Raw genomic sequence first — 27,398 nt, 5'->3', positions numbered from 1 at the left:
ATCCTTGTACTTCTCATGCTCTTTGTTTTGACCAGGTTGCCAGTCTGTCTTTGACACTGGTTGTGGTAGCAGGCATTTCTATTTTTTCCACCTCAGAGTCTAAAGTTGCTCTATTAAATGTGTTTCCTGTGAGTTTTATGCTAGTCTTTTATCAAAAGAAGCTCCCTTTGGGACGCCTGGGTGGCTCAGTCGGTTAAGTGTCTGCCTTTGGCTCAGGTCATGATCTGAGGGTCCTGGGATGGAGCCCCATGTCAGGCTCTCTGCTCAGTAGGGAACCTGCTTCTCCCTCTCCCTCTGCTCTCTCTTTCTCAAATAAATAAAATCTTTTTTTTTTGTTGTTCCCTTTTAATGCCAATTTAAATCTACATTTGTTTAGATTGTCTTGATTTTTCACCTTTAGTAATAGTATGATGAAGAACATTGATTTTCTGATACCAAACCATTCTTGCATTCCTGCTTGATATGGGGGGGGCTTGTATGAAATAATTTATCAAAAATATACATATAAAGGAATGTGAAAGATAATATAAAAGTGAGGTAGTAGCATGCAGAAACCTAGCTCTATATAGAAGGCACTATTGCCACTGTTTGATGAGGTGTCCCAGGAGAAAATAAGCTGAAAAGAGGCCCTGCATCATAGGCTCCAGTTTCTCTGAGAATTACAAGAACCTTTTCTGTAGAAGTCACTGGGCAAGGTCCTGAGCAAATCTTGGGAAACTTAGGGTTATCCACAGTTAGTGTATTTTGAAAAGCACTAGCTATTAGAACTGAATCATCTGCCTGTAACACAGTCTGGGGGAGTGGGCTGCTTAGGCTTTTCTGCTTTTAAGTTCCCTGCTTTTTTTTTTTTTTTTTTTTTTCCTGCTTTTACTTAAGCTCTCAGGGGTAGATCAAAGCAGAACTCTTGTGTGTTCTCAAATGATCAGGGAACAGGGCTTGAAGTAAAAGAGCAAGGAGTTCGTCAGCACATGGTTTAGCCAACCAAGTACAGCTAATAATCTAGGCCAGGTTCACCCAGGCTTGATCAGATTTAAAATATGCTGTAAAGAAGGTATCACTTTACATTTCTCTTGAGTCATTCTGCACGAGTCTGAACTGGTGGTTCTCTTTGTTTCGAGGTTTCCGTTTTCCTACATAGTCTTCCCCCCCACCCCCACCCCCCGTATTGTGTATCTTTGTCTTTCATGATGAATATTTTCCTCAGGTTTCTGCTGAACTTTGGTTGCCTGCTTATGTTTAAGAATAAGAGACTAGGGGTGCGTGGATGTCTTAGTAGTAGAGTATGTGACTCTTGATAATTGGGGTCATGAGTTCAAGCCCCATGCTGGGCATAGAGCTTACTAAAAATAAGAGACTAAACAGCTGATTGAAGACCTTGAGTAGGCAGGTGAGACTTGTTGTTTACGAACTTTATCTTAAAGCTAGTTTGGAGGCCCTGGCACAGGATTTGTTAATATTTCCCTGAATTCAACTGTCCATCCAGTCTCAGAGTAACCTACCTAACTTACAGAATGTTCAGGAAAACATCAGAAAGCACCTTCACCGTAAGTAAGTGATCTAGTGAGAGTGGAGAGGGGGTAGAAAACTACATGTGTACAAATCTTCCAAACTCACTAATCAGCTAACACTCCTCCCCTGAGAAGCAGTTAGAGAGGGAGGGAAGTAGGAAAAAATAAGCACCAGAGTGTCGTTCTGGAGAAATACTTCCATGTGGAAACATGGAAGAGGGATTATGTTAGATTGAACAGTGTGTTAGATTGAACTTACTATTTTTTAAGTAATCTCTACACCCAACCTGGGGCTAGAACCTAAAACCCAGAGATCAAGAGTAGCATGCTTTACCAACTAAGCCAGCCAGGTGCCCCTGTACTTGTATTTTAAATTCATCTTTATAGTTGCTTTTTTTTCTTGGTCTCTTTGCTGTTTCTAAGTGGAACATATTTAAAATCTCCATTTGATAGCTTCTCATGGTTTTATGTTTTTATTTCATATATTTCTGCCACCTTATTACAAGTTTAGTATTTACCATGCTTTTGGTTTGGTTTTGTTTTTTAATAATCAAATTTTCTTCTTCAGTTTTTTATTTTTATTTTTGCTGCAAAAAAAGCTTTATTGTTTCCATTTGGTCCAGGCTTGGGAGAGGGCTCCAGGGTGGCTAAAAAGCTGCCTCGTGGCTTCAGGGAGAGGCTGGTACCAGCCCTGGCACCTGGGTGGGAGGGACGCCAGAGGGGCCTCTCAAAGGCTGCTGGGCCCCTCATTGTGTTCGAGGGTGAGCCTCTCCAAGAGATCCTCGCCCAGCCCAGCCTTGGGGCCAGCCGGCCTGTGGAGGTGAGTTAGGTGGCGGCACATCTTCTTGATTACTTTCTCATTGTGGTTCTCCAACAAGTCACAGAGATGGGGGCCTGTGTGTGCAGAACCCAGGGCATGCAGATCCAGACCTGCCTGGTTCGGGTTCCTCTCCAGAACCAGGGTGGCGTCTGTGGTGTCCAGGGTTTTCCAACACTCCTCTTGGGACCGCTTCTGCACATCCTGGGAGAAAGCACAGCCTCCTCGCTGATTTTGCATCTTCAAGAGATGCTCATCCCCCTTGTGCTTCTCCTCAGCCAACATGCAGAAGAAGTGGCCCGCGCCCTCCAGAGCCACATCGTCGAGGTCAACATAGAAACCTGGAGAGAAGCAGGTGTAGGAGACCTGCAGATGCATGCTGACCACGCGGGTGACAGTGGCCTCCACCTCAGTGGAATAATTCTGAGGAATCTAGGAGCTCGCTGTTGATCGGTAATGAGGAGCTAAACTCAAAATAGCGTGTTGGCTCATCCCAGAGGCAGAAGATGGCTCCGAAGGTTGTCATTGGAAAAGAGGTTGGAAGGGGGTCGGAGGCTGGTAGAAGGGGAGTCCCTGGGTCTGTTCTGTCCAAACACTGTTGACACAAAAGACAGATCTGGGACGGGAAGGCACACTGCCTTTTCTTGAGGTTTGAAAGCTACACATTCTGTTTTTATTCTTGTTGTGGTTACTTCTAACCCCTAATGATGTTTATTTTTCTCTACCAGTGTTTAAAGTTATCAATATTGGAGTCTTAAAACAACACAGGATGGTTGGCACGCTGTCATCCTCCCTGCTTTCTCCTCCAAACACTTCTCCCTATTGGTCCCCTGCCCCTCTTCCTTCACCAATGTTGGTATCACTTGAAATTTTTATTCTAGATTGTTATGGTTAATTTTTTATATTTGATAACTTGGCTAGTTGAATAAATAACTTGTTCGAAGTTACTATTTTTCCTTACTTACTATATATGTCCTATCCATTCATTTATATTTTTAACTATAAAAATAGTAAAATTTCTTGGTTTTAAAATATCAAATTGTAATTTAAAAAAAGGAGGGGGAATAAAGTAGTCCCTCCCAACTCCTGATCCCAGAAGCAATCACATTTAACTTATTTGCTACTCTGTTTTTACCTTCTTTTTTTGTTTTATTTATTTGAGAAAGAAAGAGTGAGCACAAGTGGGGGAGGGGCAGAGGGAGAGGGAGAAGCAGATTCCCCGCTGAGCAGGGAGCTGGACATGGGGCTCGATCCTAGGACCCCGAGATCATGACCTGAGCTGAAGGCAGACATTTAACCGGCTGAGCCACCCAGGCACCCCTGTTTTACCTTATTTCTAAATAATGTGCTCATCCTGCTATTTCTTACCAATTTTAGAGGTGGTCCTTTTTAAAAAATTTTTTTTTTTAAGATTTTTATTTATTTGACAGACACAGCGAGAGAGGGAACACAAGCAGGGGGAATGGGAGAGGGAGAAGCAGGCTTCCCGCAGAGGAGGGAGCCCGATGAGGGGCTCGATCCCAGGACCCCGGGATCATGACCTGAGCCGAAGGCAGATGCTTAACAACTGAGCCACCCAGGCGCCCCAACCAATTTTAGAGGTTGTCTTAACCTGTCTCCTTCCTACCCCCCATGGAGAATTTGACTGCCTTACCCTACTGTCCCACATTTCCTCTGCAGCCATTTCAGACTCAGAAATGGAAGTTGTGTGTCAAGAATGGCAAAGCAGCCATGCCGGCTCTGGAACACCCACCTTTACTGTAATTTGAGAGAGAAATAAACTTTAATTGTGTGGGGCTTTTTAAAAGATTTTATTTATTTATTTGACAGAGAGAGACATATCGAGGAGGGAACACAAGCAGGGGGAGTGAGAAGCAGGCTTCCCACTAAGCAGGGAGCCCAATGCGGGGCTCAATCCTAGGACCCTGGGATCATGACCTGAGCCCAAGGCAGATGCTTAAGGACTGAGCCACCCAGGCACCCCCTTTAACTGTGTTTAAACCAATATATTTAGGGTCTCTATTAAAGCAACCTAGTCTGTACTAAAACTAATAGAGGGATAGATAAGCTTATGAACATAAAAGGGTTAGACTTGGTGAACAGGGGGAAGTAGATAGAAGTCTTAGATAAAATTATCCATTCTGCATAAAAAGGCGTCAGGAAGGAACATCTATACAATGCCAAAGATTTTTCCTTGGGCAAAGGTCACTGAACCTAATGAATTGGCTCTTTGACCTGGACAAGTCACTTAAACTTTCTCTGACTTTGGAATAAAAAGATTGAAGAAGTCCATCTTTCTTTTTAAGATTTTATTTATTTATTTGAGAGAGAGAGCACATGAGAGGGGGGAGGGTCAGAGGGAGAAGCAGACTCCCTGCCGAGCAGGGAGCCCGATGCAGGACTCGATCCCAGGACTCCGGGATCATGACCTGAGCTGAAGGCAGTCGCTTAACCAACTGAGCCACCCAGGCGCCCTGCGGAAGTCCATCTTTCAAGGATTCTCTTTTGCTCTGTCATTCTGTAAAGGGATATTGTTCTAGAAAAGACAGAAGTGATAAAGAAAAGCTTCAAACATTAAGTACCTGAATTGATCCCTCAGAGATGGCATAATAGTATGTGGATCAACAGCAAGAGCAAATGAATGGGGTCCAGTAGTAGAGCTCTTTTCTCTAGCTCTGCTTGCAAACTGGTTGATTATTAACTGACTTCTTTTTATTGAACCTTGCTAAAAGCAAGGACTGTCAGCCAACACAAACTTACATTCTGACCTTTTCTAAACTCCTTTCCTCAGAGCTACAAGCTTGATAATCTGCCTTCCAAGTTAACATAAGTGACACTTCCCAATACATGTGGAAAGAGTCACCAGCCTTCTAGCCTGCAATATGCTTATACCTGCCGATGGCATGCATAGCTTAGATCTTTGTTATTGTAGCACACCACTTTCAGGAATCAAGTTTTCCCTTTTAGGGACTACACTAAGCTGTAACAGACCAAAAAAAAAAAAACAGTAGCTAAAGAAAAATAAACACTTTTTTTTTCTCATATAACAGTCCAGAGGTAGACAAGCAATCTAGGGCCTGTTAGGCTGCTTCACTTCACAGGGTAATTCAGGGCCAAGGTTCTTTTTATGTTCTTGATCTGCAGTCACATGAGTCCTTCTAATCCTCATGGTTTAAACTGGCTCACCACCATCACAACTGAGTTCAACCCTAGAAGAAAGAAAAGAAGTAGAGGGGAAGTAGCTTCTCTTTAAGAATTTACCTAAATACAGAGCTTGCCCAACTTCAATGTCTCTGTGGAACAAAAATAGTAAAAGATTTGTAGAAAGTCAGAGGTGATATAATTAGAAAAAACTCCTGACATATAGTTAGCCACTTAATCATCAGATCTCCTTATAGTAATTATTCATTTGATAGGGCTTTACTTTCTCTCTTTTCAAAAAAAGATTATTTATTTATTTATTTATTTGAGAGAGAGGAAGCAAGGGAGGGGGAGGTTGGGGGAGCAAAGGGAGAGGGAGAGAATCTCAAGCAGCCTCCCCACCTAGCAGGGAGCCAGCCCCAGGACTCAACCTCACAACTCTAAGATCACTACCCCAGCCAAAATCAAGAGTTAGATGCTCAACCGAGTGCCTCAAGCACCCCTGTCCTTTTCTCTTTTTTAAAAGATTTATTCTAGAGAGAGAGCGGGGGAAGGAGCAGAGAGAGAGGGAAAAAATCTCCAGCAGACTCCCTGCTGAGCAAGGAGCCCCAGAGGGGCTTGATCTCAGGACCCTGAGATTACAATCTGAGCAGAAACCAGGAGTCGGACGCCTAACTGAGGCACCCAGGTGCCCTTTTACTGGCCTAACATTGAGTTTTGGTTCTCAGAACAGATACATTGCAAGTGGAAATAAAAGTAATTGGCACGTAGTATTTACCATACAAGACTGAACCTTATATATCTTACTAGGTTCCCAGTGATAGTAATCACCACAATAACACACGTGCGGAACCTATTAATGTCAATGAAAACTGATTTTGTAACCCAGAGCTATTTTCATTTTTCAGGAGATGCTTCCTGATAAGGACAACGCCTCAACCAAGGTATTTTTGGTGTCCCTCAGATGATACAACGTTCCCATTCTACCTAACCTAAACAGGTATACTAAAGTGATCTACAGCGCCAACTATTTCATTCATTCTTTATCCGAGTTCTTTTCTCTCCCATGTGTCCATTTTTTCTGGATTCAGAGTTGGTCACTCAAGATCCGGCCGGGAGGATCTGGTTGCTAAGAGACAAGACGCTGGGAGGGTGGGGACGCTGCACTGCGACAAGCCTGGGAGTGAAAGCGAGAGGGGGAAGGGGAAGGCAAAGGCAAGGCGCAGCGGCCGCTAGCCTCAGCCGCTTGTCTGGCCACCCGTCCCAGTCCTGCAGGAGCTCGTTGCTCATTGGCTCCGCCGCTGCGGCGCTGGCCTGTGATTGGTGAGGCGGCGTGGGGAGCGGCGCTACCCTGCGAGCGGGTGGGGCGGTGTGTGTGGGGGCGCAGCGGCGGGGCTTGCGGGACGGGTCGCCGGAGCTTCATGGCGCGAGCGCTGGCTGTGCCGGCCGCTGCAGGTGACGGGGGCGCAGCGAGGGCCACGGCGGCCCTGGGCAGGTGAGCGAGACGCCGAGGGCCCTCGGGTGCCGGTGGGGGCGGGAAGTGCGGCAAGGGACGGTACGGCTGGCAGGCAGCGGCTTCCCGCCGCGGCCTCCTTCCCGGCCGGTGCGGGCCCGGGGTCCCGCCAGCCCAAACGCCCCCGAACGTCCCTGCGCGCAGCCTGCACTTCTCAGGCCCTGCCAGCCCCGGGTCCCCGCCGCCCGTCCCGCCCACGCACCAGCTGAGGGAACCCCGGCGTCTGCCCGCCAGGCCGCGCCCGGTGTCTCTGCCCGCATCCCCCCTCCGCCTCGCCCCGCTGCCCGGCGCCTTTGTCCGCTCCCCACCCGCTCCGCGCCTGGAGAGTTTCTGCCCCATGGGGGAGGCGGGGACACCACAGGCTGGGGAACCCTGAGGACCCCCCTCGAAGTGAGCCTCTGCGCCGAAGATTTTGCAGGGCTTTGATCTATTCGTCCTGGGCTTCAGGTGTGATTTTATTTTCTCCTTCACGGTGAAAGCCAACCGCCTCGATTCTCATTGTGGTCAGGAAGCCTGGGGCAAGGCTTCCCTCCTAGGATGACTATTTAATAATCCCCCACCCTCTGTTATGCCGAAGGCCTTTGACCTGTCATACCGGCCCCTTCGTTTCGCACCTTTTCCTCTACCGAAGGAAAAAACTCTGTCTACAAAAGCCTTTTTCTATTTGAAAAAAGAAAAAAAGTCATATGCCAGTCGTGGACTTCCCTTTGGTCTTAATTAATTAATTAGATTGGTTTTATTAATACATGTAAGTAAACCAAGGTTGTGGGAATGGGGTGGAGGTAGCACATGAGGGTTCTTAAAAAGCATGGTGCATTAAATAGAATTTTTATTTCTGGTAAATAACACGTTTCACCTTAAACATTAACATTAAAAAAATATTTTATCAGGAATGGGATTAGATTTAGTAGTAGTGTAATTTGAGCTTCAAATTTTTTCTTACTGCCACAGTTTTTGATGAGTCTACTTTTTTTCCGGAATGGAGTGCACTCTGACAGCTATTCCAAGGGAATTTATAAGAATATCATGTATATTATAAATGAGTATCACATTTGAAATATACATACACATTTTTAAGTATTTGATATGAACAATATTTTTGATTAGCTAGCAGGTGCCAGCATGTTGCAGGCCACAATAAATATTTTATTTATTTATTTATTATTTTTTAATATTTTTAAAGGTTTTATTTATTTATTTGAGAGAGTGAGCGAGATAGCATGGGGGGGTGCAGAGGGAGAGGGAGAAGCAGACTCCCCATTGATTGGGGGAGCCCAGGGGGCATGATCCCGGATCCCGGGATCAAGACCTGAGCTGGAGGCAGACGCCTAACCGACTGAGCCAGCCAGGTGCCCCCACAATAAATATTTTAGAAATATTTTAGAAATTTTAAATGAATCTTTTTGGAATTGAAGGAAAAAAACAGCACCCTTGCCTGTTTTTTGGACTGTTTTCTACTGAGGTCCAAACAAATTGTAATAAAATACCCTATTCCTAACATACATCTCAAATTGTGTGGTATGAAAAGTGATGATGTGCTGGGCATATAAGTGGAGAACAATAAACCTCTGTAAAATCTATTTTCTTTCTTTTCTTTTTTTTTTTTTTTTCCGGCTCAAGTGGGACCAAGCCCTGAGCCACCTCCAATCGGAGGGCACCAGAACCGAGTAAAGCTGTGGGACACAGTCTTGGGTGCCCCAAGATGGGTTTTTAAATATTTTTCAGTTAGTTTTTGTTTGTATGTATGTATGTATGTATGTATGTATTTTTAAGATTTTATTTATTTATTTGACAGAGACACAGTGAGAGAGGGAACACAAGCAGGGGGAGTGGGAGAGGGAGAAGCAGGCTTCCCGCGGAGCAGGGAGCCCTTCGTGGGGCTCGATCCCAGGACCTGGGATCACGACCTGAGCCAAAGGCAGACACTCAACGACTGAGCCACCCAGGTGCCCCTGTAAAATCTATTTTCAGCTGGGCTCAAGGAAGTGTTTTACAATTATTAAACTGCATTTTATTAAACTAAAATTAAATTGACCCTTGAAAATGTGAGGGTTAAGGGTACTGATCCCCCACAGTCAAAAATACTTGTATAACTTTCGACTCCCCAAAAACTTAAGTACTAATAGTCTACTCTTGACCACAAACCTTACTGATAATGTAAACAGTCTATTTTTTTTTTTAAGATTGTATTTATTTATTTGACAGAGACAGACACAGTGAGAGAGAGAACACAAGCAGGGGGAGTGGGAGAGGGAGAAACAGGCTTCCCGTGGAGCAGGGAGCCCGATGTGGGTCTCCATTCCAGGACCCTGGGATCATGACCTGAGCCAAAGGCAGATGCTTAACGACTGAGCCACCCAGGCGCCCCACGTAAACAGTCTATTAACACATATTTTGTATATGTATTATATACTGTATTCTTACAATAAAGTAAGCTAGAGAGAAGAAAACATTACTAAGAAAACCATAAGGAAGATCAAATACATTTACAGTACTGTACCAAAAAAAGTCTGGGTATAAGTGGACTTGCACAGTTCAAACCTGTGCTGTTCAATGGCCAACTGTACACAGTAACAGCTATTGTGTCTTCTTCCTCTGACCCTCCATGGCTCCCCTCTGCTTTGGCTCTCAGTAAGTGATATTAAAGTTATCTGTTTGACTGCTAGTATCCCTCACCAGACCATAAATTCCTTGAGGATGGGGACCATGCCATATTTATTGACTCATCACATATCAGAACTACATCTATTTGGGATGCCATCTAGAGTCTTTTTTTTTTTTTAAGATTTTATTTATTTATTTAAGAGAGAGTGTGTGTATAAGTGGGCAGGGGGTAGAGGGAGAGGGAGAAGCAGACTCCCCGCTGAGCAGGAAGCTCCGTGCAGGGATCAGTCCCAGGACCCCAAGATCATGACCTGAGCCAAGGGCAGATGCTTAACCGACTGAGCCACCCCGGCGCCCCTTATTTATGTATTTTAGAGAGAGTATGCATGGTGGGGGGGGGGGGGGGAATAGGCCCAGAGGGAGAAGGAGAGAAGCAGACTCCTCACTGAGATCATGAACGGAGATGAAATCAAGAGTTGGACCCAACCAACTGAGCCACTCAGGCACCCCTAGAGCCTTCTTTTCTTGGTGATTCTATTGCCTGAACATCTTGGACACCCTTGGTAGCTGGATATGTTATTCAAGGGCTCCTGGATTGAACTAGAGGAGGATGTAGTGGCTGGGGAGCCAGGTAACAAAGCAAGAAGAGCCTCCACTGTGCAGGAGTGAGTGTGTGTGTGTGTGTGTGTAGTTGCTTTGGCTTTTTATATTTGAGTGGCAGGGTGTGTTTGGATGTGTAAGGGTTAAATCTTATTGGTCAATTGTCATGTTTTTTCTGAAGACAAGGAAAAAGAAAAGAACAATCCAAAAAAATTGCTTCAAACAAATAGAAATAATACTAATTATAATTGTTGATAGAATGTCCCACCATTTATAACTAATAATCACATGACTCAATGACAATGATTATGGTTATCCTATAATGTCAGATTAACTTGTTTTTAAGTTTCATTTGTTTACATTAGTAAAAATTAAATATACTCAGCCTTCATTGTAGCATGGACATTCACTCACAGAAGAATAAAGCAAATACTGCGTAGGACTAGAATGAAATTACAGTTCTTTTTTTTTTTTTTTTAAAGATTTTATTTATTTATTTGAGAGAGAGAATGAGAGAGAGAGAGAGAGCACATCAGAGCAGGGAGGGTCAGAGGGAGAAGCAGACTCCCTGCTGAGCAGGGAGCCCGATGCGGGACTCAATCCCGGGACTCCAGGATCATGACCTGAGCCAAAGGCAGTCGCCCAACCAACTGAGCCACCCAGGCACCCATTACAGTTCTTTTTAACCAGGTTTTGTTTTTGTTTTTGTTTTGTTTTGTTCTGTTTTAGTTAAACTCTACTGTCCATGAATTGCTAATCAAGGTTTAAATCAAGCACACTTAGGGATTTTTTTTAAAAAGGTATATTTTATTCAACCTTTCCCCCCAGTGTTTTATTATGAAAAATTTTAAACATATAGCAAAGTTAAAAAAAAATGTAGTGAACCCCTGTATACCCACCACTTACATTCTACCATTAATATTTCATTATACTTTTTTATCAGATAATTTATCCATCTGTCAATCCTATGTGTCTATCCATCCACCAATCCATATATTCAAATGCTATAGTATTTGAAGAGATTTGAGCTGCATATTCTATTTATTTTAGGTCAGTTTTATTTTTCCTTTATAGGTAGCATATAATTCTTAGGAATAAATTATAACTGATTTATAGTGTTCTAAAAACACTTGGATTTCAGATGTAAATATATCTATTTGTCTTTATTTCTAGTTCTAAAAGATGAGTCGTGGATATTCAGAGAACAACAATTTCTTGAACAATAACAACCAAATGGTATTGGACATGATCCTTTATCCATTAATTGGAATCCATCAGACCATCAACTGGGAAACTGTGGCAAGGCTTGTGCCTGGATTAACACCCAAAGAGGTAAATAACTGTCCCCCAGATTGCTCCTGGAAAAATCAGAAAATGATCAATTTAAAGAAACAGCTACTAAGAAAGGAAAAAAAATTCAGTTTTACATATTCATACGCATGAATTCTGAATGTGCATATGATATGATTTAACTAGATACAAACTACATAAATTATATATTAACCCATCTGGTATGTTTAAATTCAACTGTTTATATAACAACTGAAAATTCACTAATATCTAATTTTATTATTGTTTTTTTTTTTTTTTAAGATTTTATTTACTTATTTGACAGAGACACAGTGAGAGAGGGAACACAAGCAGGGGGAGTGGGAGAGGGAGAAGCAGGCTTCCCGCTGAGCAGGGAGCCCAATGCGGGGCTCGATCCCAGGACCCTGGGATCATGACCTGAGCTGAAGGCAGACGCTTAATGACTGAGCCACCCAGGCGCCCCTAATAATATCTAATTTTAAGTAACAGAACTGATACTGTAAAATTATGGGTAGATAAAATTTTTGTAAATCAAATTATATGTTTGTTTTTAAGATTTTATTTATTTATTTGACAGAGACACAGCCAGAGAGGGAACACAAGCAGGGGGAGTGGGAGAAGGAGAAGCAGGCTCCCTGCTGAGCAGGGAGTCCGATGCAGGGCTCGATCCCAGGACTCTGGGATCATGACCTGAACTGAAGGCAGATGCTTAACAACTGAGCCACCCAGGCGCCCCTAATTAGAAAACTTTTTGAAAGTTGTAAAATCGCAACTTTGACAGCTCGCCAATACAAAACAGCATCAGGCTGCATGTGCAGCACTCACATCCACTGTGATGCAAATACATAGGCACAAACATTTGAAAACCTCATTACGTCTTTTATTTACTTATTTATTTATTTTTAAAATATTTTATTTATTTGTCAGAGAGAGAGAGCACAAGCAGGGAGAGTGGCAGGCAGAGGGAGAAGCAGGCTCCCTGCTGAGTAAGGAGCCCGAAGCAGGACTCGATCCCAGGACCCTGGGATCATGACCTGAGCCGAAGGCAGATGCTTAACCTACTGAGCCACCCCAGCATCCCTCTCATTAAGTCTTTTAATGTAGTCAAACTGACTGAGCCTCCCAGGCGCCCCCACCATCTTCTCTTGCAGCCAAGCAAACCAATACCCACAAGAAATTACTTGCCCTCATTTATGTTATAGGTCTTTGTGAAATGATGAGGGATCCTTTTTTTTTCACTACCTAATTTATACTTTTTCAAACCTTTTGGTTAAGTTTTGAAACTTAAGTTTTTTTAATTAATTAATTTATTTTTATTATGTTATGTTAGTCACCATACAGTATATCATTAGTTTTTGATGTAGTGTTCCATGATTCATTGTTTGTGTATAACACTCAGTGCTCCATGCAATACATGCCCTCCTTAATACTTGTCACTGGGCTAACCCATTCTCCCACCCCCCTCCCCTCTAAGACCCTCAGTTTGTTTCCCAGAGTCCATAGTCTCTCATGGTTTGTCTCCCCCTCTGATTCCCCCCTTCATTTTTCCCTTCCTTCTCCTAATGTCCTCTATGCTATTCCTTATGTTCCACAAATAAGTGAAACCATATGATAATCGACTTTCTCTGCTTGACTTATTTCACTTAGCATAATCTCCTCCAGTCCCATCCATGTTGCTGCAAAAGTTGGGTATTCATCCTTTCTGATTGCTGAGTAATATTCCATTGTATATGTGGACCACATCTTTATCCATTCATCTGTTGAAGGGCATGAAACTTGTTAGGTTTTAAAATGGGGCAAACCTGTTAATTCAACTACTGTTCTGACTTTTTATTGTGAATATCTTCAAACATCTAGAAAAGTTGAAAGAATAGTACTACCACCCCTATATCCTTTTATAGATGCCCTATTTGCTTCATTTCTTTATGAAATTTTTTTTTGTGATACTTAAAAGTGTCAGACACCATGACACTTTACCCCATAGACTGCATCATACATCTCCTTAAAATAAGGACATTATTTCATAACCACAGTACCATGGTTTAACCCAAGAAATTAACAGCAACTCTGTCATATCATCTGATATTCACTGTGTATCCAAATTAACCCAATTGTTGAATTATTTTTTTAACTAAAATACAACTAAATGTGAATCAGATTATTATTATTATTTTTAAAGATTTTATTTATTTATTTGAGAGAGAGAGAATACATGAGAGGGGATAGGGTCAGAGGACGAAGCAGACTCCCTGCCGAGCAGGGAGCCCGATGCGGGACTCGATCCAGGGACTCCAGGATCACGACCTGAGCCGAAGGCAGTCGCTTAACCAACTGAGCCACCCAGGCGCCCCTGAATCAGATTATTTTTAAGTAGTGTTAATTTTTAAATAATTCTTTAAAGTTTATTTATTTGAGAGAGAGAGAGAGAGCACATGTATGAGCACACAAGAAGGGACAGAGGGAAAGTCTCAAGCAGACTCCCTGCTGAGTGTGGAGCCACTGCAATGCAGGCCTCAAGCTCACGACCCTGAGATCTTGACCTGAGCTGAAAACAAGAGTCAGATGCTTAACCGACTGAGCCACCCAGGCACCCCTAAATAATTTTTTATTACTAAACAAAACATGTCCTTAAAGAACACACACACAAAGGAAATAAGTGAAAAATCAGAATAAGCCTGACCTGATCTAAAGTAAGTTGTTAACACCTTGTATATATCCTTCCAGATACTTTTCTTTTTTTTTTTTTAAGATTTTATTTATTTATTTGTCAGAGAGAGAGAGCACAAGCAGATGGAGCTGCAGGCAGAGGGAGAAGCAGGCTCCCTGCTGAGTAAGAAGCCCCATGTGGGACTCGATCCCAGGACCCTGGGATCATGACCTAAGCTGAAGGCAGACGCTTAACCGACTGAGCCACTTTGGCTTAACCAACTGAGCCATCCAGGCGTCCCCAGATACTTTTCTATACATACAAGAATTGTTAAGATGGACATACAGCAAATGTACATATTATAGACATCTTTATGTGTCAGTTAATAGACCTGCAACATTTGAGCTATGAGCTATATCATAATTTATTAAACCAGTCCCTTTTGTTGGATATGTAAGCTATTATTTCCAACTTTTGGCTACTACAAATACCACTGTTAAAATATCTTATTCTTCTAAAAAGAAACCAAACTTATTCTTCTTTCCTTAGGGGATAATGCATCTTTAAGGCTTTTGTTACATATTGCCAACCAGAAGGGCCATCAATGTTATATTCCAGTCAACATGGCTGAGTCTTGATCCCTGTACTTTTTATATCACATATTATTTGTGTGTGTGTCTTTTCAAGTCTCATTTATATATATTTTTAATACGTGTTATCTCATTGCAGTTTTAATTTACTTTAAATCCTAAAGAGGTTGAACATTTTATATTTTATTGTACCATGTCCTTTTTCTATTTGTGAATTTGTTTTGGTACTAGTTTTTTAAAAAGATTTTATTGATTTATTTGAGATAGAGCAGAGCGAGAGAGAGAGAGAGAGAGAGAGCGCGCGCATGAGCAGGGGGGAGGGGCAGAGGGAGAAGCTGACTCTTGGCTGAGCAGGGAGCCCAACACGGGGCTCGATCCCTGAAGTCAGGGATCATGACCTGAGCCAAAAGGTAGACAGTTAACTGAATGAGCCACCCAGGTACCCCAATGTTTTGTTACTAGTTTTAAATAGTGGTTTTCCATATATTAATTATATTAACCCTTGATCTAGCTTTTATCAGTTTTTTCAGCCTATTAAGTTATTAATGATACTCTCTTATATATAAATGTTTAAAAGTTTAAAATGTTTAATGTAAAATCTATGAATCTTTTATTTTGAAATCTGCCTTTTTTATCCTGTTTAGAAAATCCTTCTTACCTGAAGGCTATGTATAATATGTAGTCACCTACATTTTCCTGACTACTTTTATTTTCTACATTTAAATCTTAACTCCACCTGGAGTTTATTTTAGTTTTAACTTTTTTCCCAATGACTAGTTAATTGTCTCAACATTTATTGAATATTTCATTCTTTTTTTTCTTTTCAAATTTTTTATTCAAATTCTAGTTAGTTAACATAGTGCAATATTGGTTTCAGGAGTAGAATTCAGTGATTCATCACTTACATACAACACCCAGTGCTCATCATAACAAGTGCCATCCTTAATACCCATCACCCATTTAACCCATCCCCCATCCCTTCCCTACATCAAACCTCATTTTTTTCTATATCTTTAAGAGTCTCTTATGGTTTGTTTTCCTCTCTTCTTTTTTGATCCCTCCCATATGTTCATCTGTTTTGTTTCCTTTTTTTTTTTAAGATTTATTATTTATTTTAGAGAGGGAGCGCTTGCAAGGAGCAGAGAGTGGGGAGGAACAGAGGGAGAGGAAGAGGGAGAAAAGCAGACACCCCACTGAGCAGGGGCTGCTCGATCCCACAACTGTGAGATCATGACCTGAGGCAAAATCAAGAGTTGAATGCTTAACTGACTGAGCCACCCAGGCGCCCCCATCTGGTTTGTTTCTTAAATTCCACATATGAGTGAAATCATAAGCTATTTATCTTTAACTGATTTATTTCGCTTAGCACAATACTCTCTGGCTCCATTCACATTGTTGCAGATAGCAAGATTTCATTCTTTTTATGGCTGAGTAATATTCCATTGTGTGTGTGTGTGTGTGTGTGTGTGTGTGTGTGTGTGTGTGTACACCACATCTTTATCCATTCATCAGTTGATGGACATTTGGGCTCTTTCCATAGTTTGGAAAATAATTTCATTCTTTATTACTGGTTTGAAATTCAAATCTTTTTCTACATTTACTGTTCTGATCTGTTGATCTCTTTATTTAATCCTGTTGATAGTTTTATGTTCAGTTATTTTCAATATTGCTTTAATGTCTGGTAGACAAAAATCTTGTGTGTGTTTTTTTAAGCTTTTTGAATGTTCTCTCAATCTCCTGGATTATCATTTTTTTCCATTTTGACAATGATGTGTTGGTATTTTGAAAGTGGAAAAAGGACAGATTAAGAGTTTTCATGTGTTTAACTTAGCTGAAATAATGTATCTAATTTTTCCAAAGAGACTATTTTTACATTCCCACCAGAAATATCAGACGGTTCCAGTTTCTTCACATCCTTGTCAACACTTTTATTATCTGTCTTTTTGATTATAGCCTCCCTGATGGGTATGAAGTAGTAATTCATTATGATTTTGATTTACGTTTTCCTGATGGCTAATGATAGTCATTATCTTGGCATGTGCTTATTGGCCATTTATAGATCTTCTCTGGAGGAATGTCTATTTAGATCCTTTACCCATTTTTAAATTGGGTTGGCTTTTTTTTCCCAAAACTTTTTTAACATTTTATTTTTAGATAGTCTCTACACCCAACCATGGGGCTTGAACTCACAACCCTGAGATCAAGAGTCACATGCTCCACCAACTGAGCCAGCCAGGCACCCCTTGTCTTTTTATTATTGAGTAATAAGAGTTCTTAATATATTCTAGATGCAAATCCTTTATCAGATATATGACTTGCAAATATTTTCTCCTATTGTGTGTGTTGTCTTTTCATTTTCTTGATGGTGTCCTTTGAAGCACAGAGTTGTAAATTTTGAGGAGGTGTGGTTTATCTAATTTTTCTTTGTTGCTTGTGCTTTTAATGTCATAGCTAAGAAACTATCACCTAATCCAAGATTATTTTCTCCTAAGAGTTTTATAGTGTTAGCTCTTATATTTAGTCTTCAATCTATTTTGAGCTAATTTTTCTATGTGTTTTAGGTAAAGGGTCCAGCTTCATTCTTTTACATATAGATATCATGTAATTTTTGTTTAAACACAAAGGACATTTTTTTAAAAGATTTTATTTATTTATTTGACAGAGAGAGAGACAGCTAGAGAGGGAACACAAGCAGGGGGAGTGGGAGAGGGAGAAGCAGACTTCCCGCTGAGCGGGGAGCCCGATGCGGGGCTCGATCCCAGGACCCTGGGATCATGACCTGAGCCGAAGGCAGACGCTTAACGACTGAGCCACCCAGGTGCCCCCACAAAGAACATTTTTTTAAAAGATTTTATTTATTTGTCAGAGAGAGAGAGCACAAGCAGGGGGAGTGCAGGCAGAGGGAGAAGCAGGCTCCCTGCTAAGTGAGAAGGCTGATGTGGGACTCGATCCCAGGACCCTGGGATCATGACCTGAGCTGAAGGCAGACGCTTAACTTACTGAGCCACCCATGCGTCCCAAACACAAAGAACATTTAACAATATGATTTAAATTATTTATAGTTCACTTCTTTGTTTAAGCAATCACATATTTCAAAATTCATAATCTTCATTTTTTAAATATTAGAAATTGCTGTAAAGCTTGTTAGATAAATCTACACTCATTTTCCAATATAGCTATACACTTTACTTAAAATATATCAAAGGAACCTGTGTTTTAAAAGCCTACCTAGGGCGCCTGGGTGGCTCAGTTGGTTAAGCGACTGCCTTTGGCTCAGGTCATGATTCTGGAGTCCCTGGATCGAGTCCCGCATCGGGCTCCCTGCCAAGCAGGGAGCCTGCTTCTCCCTCTGACCCTCCCCCCTCTCATGTGCTCTCTCTCATTCTCTCTCTCTCAAATAAATAAATAAAATCTTAAAAAAAAAAAAAGCCTACCTATCACTTTACTGTTACAAAAAATAAATTCATTTTGAAGGAAAAACGGATTCAATAAAACCATTTATGTTTTTTATCTTTGTCAACTGATAATAAATACAAACCACAGGGAAATATGGTAGACAAAGGCATTTTTCATTTTCCTATAACAGCATAAACATATTATGCCATTGGGTTAAAGCATATTTTAAAAAGTTCTATGGGCGGGCGCCTGGGTGGCTCAGTTGGTTAAGCGACTGCCTTCAGCTCAGGTCATGATCCTGGAGTCCCTGGATCGGGTCCCGCATTGGGCTCCCTGCTCTGCGGGGAGTCTGCTTCTCCCTCTGACCCTCCCCCCTCTCGTGCTCTCTCTCATTCTCTCTCTCTCAAATAAATAAATAAAATCTTTAAAAAAAAAAAAGGAATTAGATGCTTAACCAACTGTGCCACCCTGGAGCCCATAGAACTTTTTATTTATTTATTTTTTTTAAAGATTTTTTTTAAAGAATGAGAGAGAGCACATGAGAGGGGGGAGGGTCAGAGGGAGAAGCAGACTCCCCGCAGAGCAGGGAGCCCGATGCGGGACCCGATCCAGGGACTCCAGGATCATGACCTGAGCTGAAGGCAGTCGCTTAACCAACTGAGCCACCCAGGCGCCCTCAGCATCTAATTCTTGGTTTTGGTTTAGATAATGATCTCAGGATCATGAGATCTGGCTTTGCAGGGCTGCTTAAGATCTCTCTCTCCTTCTCCCTCTGCTCCTCATCTCCGCCCCCCACCACTACCCCCACCCCCTGCTTGCACACATGCACATATACTCTCTTTCTCTCAAAAGAAAAAGTTCTACCCTGAATTTTAAAAAAGACAAAATGTCAGAAGCTTTTGTATATTGAAATGTGTGCTAATTTTCTAGGTACTACCCAGCAGATTAGAATTCACTTGTAAAAAATGATTATAGAAAAATATCACCAAATAGAAGGCAAGAAAATAATCTTATTTTTTAATTAAGAAAGACCTGCATTTCCTTCTTCTTATGTCATTACAGTGTGCAAAAAGGTTTGATGAACTGAAGAGCAGTGGAAGTTCCCCTGTTGACAACCAGTATAGTCCTCTAATGGCTGCTGGAGAGAGTCCTGTGGAAACTTTAGCCACGTATATCAAATCCTCCCTTCTTGACATGCAAGGAGAATTTCAGGAGACTCCGGTTGGTCAAGATGCAATTTCCAAAGCAAGTAAGGCTTGAAAACAAAATGCAGTACTTGTCCTTATGACAATTTGCAAAATATGCTGTTCAATCAACTTTTCTTTATATATTTAAAGGCTAATATAAACATTGCTAGGAAATCTATTAGGATTTGTATCTTCCTGATTTTTAGAAATGTGTCTTTGCTATATTTGAAAAATGTTTTAATGTTAATATACAGGTCAAACACTATCACCAAAAAAAGCTTTTTATTATATTAAAATTTACTGCTCTAGTCTGTTAGCCTGATTATGTTATAAATTTAAAAAGATTTGACCTACAATTTCTACTTATTTTTTTTTACTGAGAAAATGTTGCTTATTCCTCATATTATCTACCTTTTATGTAGTCAACATTAGCTTCAAATGACGCAGTGGCAGGATAGAAAAGATGTTTTCTGCAGTTGGAAATAATAACTGATTGTAGAAATCCTGAGTGTAGTGAATGATTTAAATCTCAGCAGCAGCAGTCAGAATACTGATATAAAAATTTACTTCAGAAAGAGAGGACTATATTGTTGGCTTTTGAACACTTGACCCCTGTCTATTCACACCACATCATTTTTTAAATCTTCAGTGTAATGTTAGCAATGTGTGATCCTTTTTTTTCTACTGTTTCTTCCATATACGTTTAGAAATATTAAGGGAAATGGCACCTAACAGAGTACCATCTTTAACTAGCCTTGGAAACCATGCATTTACAGTATAACCATTCAGTAAGTAAAAACCCGTTCTCAGCTAGAAACGCTAACCTCCCCCTTTGTTTTTGTATGTGTTTGTTTCTGTATTTAAGGAAGACATAGTATAGCTTCCACAAGGAATTGTTCTTCAGAAAGTGAAAATTGTACTACTCGTAATGGTGGAGAAAAGACTGAAGAATCTGAAGGGTAGGAGGCTGGTTCTTTGCTAGATAAGATTTAATATGAATATCAACTTTAAGTGATAAAATATATGATTGGTGATTGTATATATCAGTTACCATAATTTAGGAATTTCACATTACACAATTGTTCAAATTGTTCGGATAAAGGGTAGTTCATTGAACTATAACAAATTGCTTGATGGCTAAACATACGGCTTATTCATTTTATAATTAAATTGGGTTACAGTTTTCCATTTAAAAATTCGGTTTCATATTTGTAAATATTAGGAATAACCTCTAATATAAAACTTTGAAAAGCAAATTTTAAAACCCAAAGAAAAATCCCTTCCATTAGTTCTCCAATTTTATGAAACTAGATGTGTATTTTGGAAACAGTCTCATTATAGAAACATTTAAGAATTAGAATACACCTTTCAGTATATTGCAAGTTTTGATTGTTTTGTATATTTTACATACAGTAGATTAGACATATTTTAAGTATTCACCTTGATGAGTTTTAACAAATGGGTACACCATGTAAGCATCACTCAAATGAAGATATAGAATATTTTCATATCTGAAAGTTCCTTTCTGTATTTTCAGTTCTCATAGTTTCTTTTCTAACAGTTTTATTCATATATAATTCATATACCATAAAATTTACCCTTTTGAAAAAAGTTCTGGAGATGGATGGTGGTGATGATTGTACAACGTGTACTTAATGCCATTGAACTGTACACTTACAAGGGCTAATATGACAGATTTTATGTTATGTGTATTTTACCACAGTAAGAAAAATTCACCCTTTTGAAGTGTATAGTTCAGTGATTTTTAATTTATTCACATAGATTTTTAACCGATAGTTTTGTTTGTGTAGCACAAAAATTTATCAGATAATTTTTTACTGGAATTATCTAGTATTTCAAAAGCCACAGAAACATTATGCTTCATTATACCAGCCATTACCTGTTTATATTTTGACCGTAATTTCTTTGGAAGAACAATTTGCGAAGTTATTTAAATTCCTTTGACTTTGACAAGAATGTTGGTTAATAATCCTTTTTCTGGTAGCCCAGTTTTGTTTCAATTGTAATTTTATTAGAAAGTTATGGAGTTCCTTTGAACACATTAAATTCATATTCTATTTATTCTCTTTTGTAATGATGTGAGGGTAGTTGTGGATCCCACTGATACTGCTTTTTGAGGTGATATAATTTTCAAGGGAAAGTAAATTCAAGGAGTATATAATTTTGAAGCAGTCGTTCTGATTGATTATCTAAACTTATTCTTAAATTATTTTTTAAATATGCTAATAAGCATGTTGTAGTCTTAAGAATCCTTTAACTACATTTACTAATTTATATTTGATGAATGCCTAGAAACAAACTTTCTTGCTGTTAAAAATAACTAAGTAGCCATGCTAGTTTTTTGATTCTTCAATGAATGATTTTAACTGTTTTTCCTATTTATTAAAAGTAAGAAAATTTTAGTATTTAATCTTTACTCATCATACTCATAACCATATAAAAGTGCCATTTTATGTTCTTCGTCAGAATTAGAATGTATTATTTAATTTTTCTTTGTGAATTGGTATTTTTTAAAATTTTGTTAACTTATAACTGGAAAAATAAACTTTAAACCGTGTAAATTAGAGTCCTATAATAAAAATATTTTTGTTTTTCTAAGCTCTAAAGTTATTAGGCTTAATAATCTTAAGGTCAATAGCTTAACTAAAATTAGTCAAAATCTAAGATATAGATCAGATTAGCAAGACACTTAAATGAAAAATTCTGAATGTCAAACCCTATAAAATTGATTTATGGTCAAAACTTCTAAAAATGTCTTATTCTCGTACTTCCAATAAATGTCAGTATTCTTAGCTCCTCTTCTAGAACTCTAATAATTTCATTTCTGTGTAACATTTTTTATGAAGGCCAAACATGGTGATCCATGTATGTGATGAAGCAAAAAACTTGAAAGAAGATTTTATTTGCCCACGAGATCTTTTGATATCAGAAATGAAGTACTTTGCTGAATATTTATCTATGGATGCCCAGCGCTGGGAAGAGGTGGACATTTCAGTTCATTGTGACGTTCACATTTTCAACTGGTTGATAAAATATGTTAAAAGGAACACTAAGGAGAATAAAGATCGTGAGATGCCCACTTTAGGTAAAAAATCTATTGCTTATTTTGTAGTAAAATTTATGTGTCACCTGGTAGTTGCTTCTGGCCAAACATGCAATGTGGAAAATTATTTGGACATTAGTATTTGTGCTCAGATTAGTAACCACCTTTTAGGAAACTGATACCTCATCCTTTTTTAGTAGATTACAGTGAATGTATGGCAAGTGGACAGGTCTCTAGATCAGCAGTTCTCACTGTATGGTACATGGACCTCTGGAATCCTAGAGATCTTTTAGAGAATTCACAGGGTCAAGACGATTTGTATTATAGTACTAAACTGTTTCTGTCTTTTTCTCTGTGTTGACATTTATTCAGATGGTACAGAAGTAATAGAGGAGAGGGGCGCCTGTGTGGCTCAGATGGTTAAGCGTCTGCCTTCGGCTCAGGTCATGATCTCAGGGTCCTGGGATCGAGTCCCATGGCAGGCTCCTTGCTCAGCGGGAAGCCTGCTTCTTCCTCTCCCTCTACTGCTCCCCCTGCTTGTACTCTGTCACTCTCTCTGTTGAATAAGTAAATAAAATCTTTAAAAAAAAAAAAAAAAGTAATAGAGGAGAAAACTCTGGGAGCTTTAGCACACATCAGAGCAGGGGCACTAAACTGTACTAGTAGTCACCATATTCCTCAATACCACGTACTCACAGTTAAAAAGGAAAAAAAATTCACTCTCACTTTAAGAATGTCCTTGATGAAACACTGAAAATTATTAATTTTATTAACTCTTGACCCTTGAGTATGCATCTTTTTCATGTTCTGTGTGATGACAGCGGGAGGTGCACTCCTGCTGCACACCGAAGTGTGATGGTCATCTGGAGGAAAAGCACTTGTGCAGTTGTTTGAGTTGCAAACTAAACTACCTGCTTTTTAAAAAAGAAAACCATTTTTCCTTGAAAGAATGATAGGTAAATTATGGTTATTCAGATTTAGGCATTTGGCCAATATTTTCTTGAAAATGAATTAAGGGAGTTGATCAACTAAAGGGAAACAACTGACAGTATCCATTGTCAATAATAAAATTCAGGGTTTCAAATGAGAATTGGAGTGTGGAAAACTTTATCTGCTTCCATGTGCTTGACAGCTTCTCCATATTTAAAGACTTTTTTTTTTTTTTTAAGATTTTATTTATTTATTTGACAGAGAGATACACAGTGAGAGAGGGAACACAACAAGCAGGGAGAGTGGGAGAGGGAGAAGCAGGCTTCCCATGGAGCAGGGAGCCTGATGCGGGGCTCAATCCCAGGACCCTGGGATCATGACCTGAGCTGAAGGCAGACGCTTAACTGACTGAACCACCCAGGCGCCCCTATTTAAAGACTTTTTTTTTTTTTTTTAAGATTTTATTTATTTATTTGACGGAGGGAGGCACAGCGAGAGAGGGAACACAAGCAGGGGGAGTGCGAGAGGGAGAAGCAGGCTTCCCGCAGAGCACGGAGCCCGATGTGGGGCTTGATCCCAGGACGCTGGGATCATGACCTGAGCCGAAGGCAGGCGCTTTATGACTGAGCCACCCAGGCGCTCCTTAAAGACTTTTCTGATGAGGCTGGTGGTAATACTAACAAGTGTGATTTTTATATATTAATATATATATATATTATACAATGAAATGTTGCAACATTTGGAAGGTCCACATAACTCAGTGAACCAATAGTTTCCAAATGACCAATGCGTGTTGTTAAAATCATGCATGGGTTAAAGATCCACTCAAAGTGTAAGATAAATCATTTGACTTTGAGATAACAGAACAGGAGAAGTTCATTGATATGACTTCAGATTCCATTGCAACTAACCTTTAAAAGAAACTACCAGTTGTTGAGTTTTGATGTAACATCAGAGAAGACTACCCACAAATTGAATGTAGAAACAGATAGAATCCAGCTGCCTTCTATTAAGTCAGACATGGAAGAAATTTGCAGAAAATGTCAGTGTTACTCTTCTTGCTAATTTGTATTTTGGAAAATATAGTTATTTTTCATAAAATATGTTACTATGTAATGAGTTTATTATTCTTTTAAAAGGAATTAAGAAATATTTTAAATTTTTCCGTGTTTTAATTTATGATATGGTCAGTACTGATAGATATAAACCATCTAAACAAAAAAGAGGTCTTAAGATCAAAAGTTTGGAACCAGTGTTCTAGATGAAAGGAAGAATAATTACTAAGTAATCTTTAGTTGGGTATGGACTTGTATAGGAAATCACACTTGTGGTTTAATAAAGTCTTTCTGTGTACTAGAGTTTGCTATTTATAGCAGTACCAAAATATTTTTTTAATCTTGTTAGTAAATAAATCTATAGTGACAATATAAAAATTTTCTGAAGAAATTTATAATTTATTACATTTTAGTGACCAAATTAATGGAAAAAAGGTTCTAGTGGCTCTTAAATAAAAATTACAAGATTGCCAAATAAAGATTTTCAGCCAGAGTCGAGATTCCAGATCACCCAGATATGATATGTGTATGTAAAATAAAAAATCAAATTATGCAGACAGAAAAAAATATTGTTTGATCCAGCATATTTATACGTATAGTAAAGATAAAAGAAGTGGAGCAAAACCAGTCACTCCGCAATCAGTAGCTACAAACATAGACTTTTATAATAGCAATCTTTAGGGGCACCTGGGTGGCTCAGTTGGTTAAACATCTGACTCTTGATTTCAGCTCAGGTCATGACCTCGGGGTTGTGAGATTGAGTCCCACGTTGGGCTCCGCACTCAGGGAGGAGTCTGAGATTTTCTCTCACCCTCTGCCCCTCCCCCTACTTGCGTGTGCATACGTGTGCTTGGTAAATAAATAAATACATAAATAAGTAAAAATATTTTTAAAAATAAATAAACAATAGCAATCTTTATTCTAACCGGGAAAACCACCAAAATGCTTAATCAGATCTCTAATAATTCAGACAATGGGTCTTAGCTGGAATGGGCTATATTACACTTCCCCGAGAGAATTTTCACTAGCTCCCTCCTCCCTTCAAAATTGCTATTTGAGAGCCTTTAACCTGGAAGTAATTTTTTTTTAAAGATTTTATTTATTTATTTATTTATTTGACAGAGAGAGCGAGAGAGCATAAGCAGGGAGAACAGTAGAGGGAGAGGGAGAAGCAGGCTCCCCGCCAAGCAGGGAGCCCGATGTGGGGCTCGATCCCAGGACCCTGAGATTATGACCTGAGCTGAAGGCAGAGGCTTAACCATCTGAGCCACCCAGGCGCCCCTACCTGGAAGTAATAAAGATTAGGGTTACTTATTTTAATCGCTGTCTGCATAGTCCTTTATTTAGAAGGATTGTCTTAATACTATAATGCTAAAAATCATAGTTTTTTTTTTTTTCCTTTCTTAAATATACCTCATAGGAGATGACTTAGGTTTACCAAAATAATAGTGTTAGCTGGCATTCTCCTTTCCTTGGTTATGTCTCTCAAGGCCCACCTCAGCCTGCCTTTAGGAAGTAACTTAGCACTTCTGCAATAGTAAATTTCATATTATCTCTCAGAATCTTTTAATTAAATATTTGTTTGTAACAAGTATTGTACTGCTTTTGAAATAACTTCACTAATAACAAGTGCTTTCATTAATTGTTTAGAAGATTTTCTCACGATTATTTTTTTATGTGATGAATTATAGTCTCAATTTTAATTATTTCTGATTTAGTTAAGGAGAAAAGTTTGCATGTGTCATATCTTTAGCTGGAATCTTTTTACTTGCTATGAATCTAATTCCAGGGCAGATTTACTATGTGCTTTTTCTATACCCTTTATTTTAACACTGCATTTTCTTTCTTTCATGTATCTAAGCTATATGATGTAGTAAGGTTATACTAAATTGCTCTTAAAATGTAACATCCTCTGTTAAGGTGAGAAGGAGCCTGTTCTGAGGAGGTTGAGGTACAAATCAAAAGGAGAATTTAATTTTTTTTTCTTTTTTTTAGAGCCAGGAAATGTCATTTCAATTCTTATTTCTTCAGAGTTTTTGAAAATGGATTCATTGGTAAGTATTATTAAAAGATCCAAGCTCTTTTCAGGGTGCCTGGGTGGCCCAGTTGGTTAAGCGTTGGCTCTTGATTTTGGCTCAGGTCATGATCTCAGGGTTGTGAGGTTGAGCCCTGCGTTGGGCTTCACTCTGGGCGTGGAGCCTGCTTAGGATTTTCTCTCTCTGTCTCCCTCTGCCAAAAAAAGATCCAAGCTTTTTTTTTTTTTTTTTTTAAGATTTTATTTATTTGACAGAGAGAGACACAGCGAGAGAGGGAACACAAGCAGGGGGAGTGGGAGAGGGAGAAGCAGGCTCCCCGCAGAGCAGGGAGCCCGATGTGGGACTCGATCCCAGGACTCTGGGATCATGACCTGAGCTGAAGGCAGTCGCCTAACCAACTGAGCCACCCAGGCGCCCCAGATCCAAGCTTTTTTATTCACCTATGCTTAATTTAACATGCAACTTGATTTTTCCTTAAAGTGTCTAGAAATTTTTAAGACATCCTACTAAAATAGTTGTTAATTCAAGAGTGTGATTCTGTAACTGAACTAAGAGGAGTTTGCTTCTTGGTGAGTTACTTGGTGAGAGACTACATCAGGTGGAGTTGTCAGACAAAGGAAACTATTTGCAGCAAATAAGGAGATCAGCCATTACTCCCCAAGCAGGGGTGAGAAGTTCCTTTATTTAGGGTTTAGGATGAATATTCATAAAGGGGAGCACTGTCATTGCAGGTAAAGGGGGGGGCATAAGGTACAGGCATCCTATGCTATGTTAATGAAGCTTGGGCTCTTCCCAGGGTGGATACTTTAATATTATAATGAAGCAGAGGTAACTGGAAGAGGGGAAGGGGCTATGGGCATAAACTGGGTGGTGTCATGGGTTTGTTATCTCCATTAGGAATGCACGGCCTTGCTTACTTTGGAACCAGCATTGGGAGTTTTTACCACCAGTTTGTTGTCTCTGATATGGTCAGGCTATTTCCAAGCCTGATGGAGACTG

The 27,398-nt window shown here is 39.7% G+C and overlaps 1 protein-coding gene and 1 pseudogene across 7 annotated transcripts in view; one reads left to right on the top strand and one right to left on the bottom strand.

The window, feature by feature from the left end:
- Positions 1–2,235: 2,235 nt before the first annotated feature.
- Positions 2,236–2,817, bottom strand: LOC123850812 (ferritin light chain-like; annotated as a pseudogene).
- A 4,008-nt stretch (positions 2,818–6,825) lies between these two features.
- Positions 6,826–27,398, top strand: part of SANBR (SANT and BTB domain regulator of CSR) — a 53,572-nt gene continuing 32,999 nt past the window's right edge. For 4 of the 7 annotated variants that reach the window (XM_064572472.1, XM_045884934.2, XM_064572473.1 and 1 more), the window contains exons 1-6: positions 6,826–6,961; positions 11,357–11,515; positions 19,190–19,376; positions 20,180–20,273; positions 22,182–22,420; positions 26,359–26,417. In XM_064572472.1, the coding sequence (XP_064428542.1) occupies positions 11,366–11,515; positions 19,190–19,376; positions 20,180–20,273; positions 22,182–22,420; positions 26,359–26,417 (729 nt within the window). In that variant the 5' untranslated portion in view covers positions 6,826–6,961; positions 11,357–11,365. The other 3 variants (XM_045884933.3, XM_064572475.1, XM_045884936.3) reach the window with 3 other exon arrangements.

This window comes from Mirounga angustirostris, unplaced genomic scaffold, assembly GCF_029215605.1.
Source record: "Mirounga angustirostris isolate CCGP_5_RB_7025 unplaced genomic scaffold, mMirAng1.0.hap1 SCAF_10, whole genome shotgun sequence".
Taxonomy (NCBI): domain Eukaryota; kingdom Metazoa; phylum Chordata; class Mammalia; order Carnivora; family Phocidae; genus Mirounga; species Mirounga angustirostris.
The sequence above is the reverse complement of the archived record's forward strand: the minus strand, read 5'-3'. Positions and strand labels throughout refer to the sequence as shown.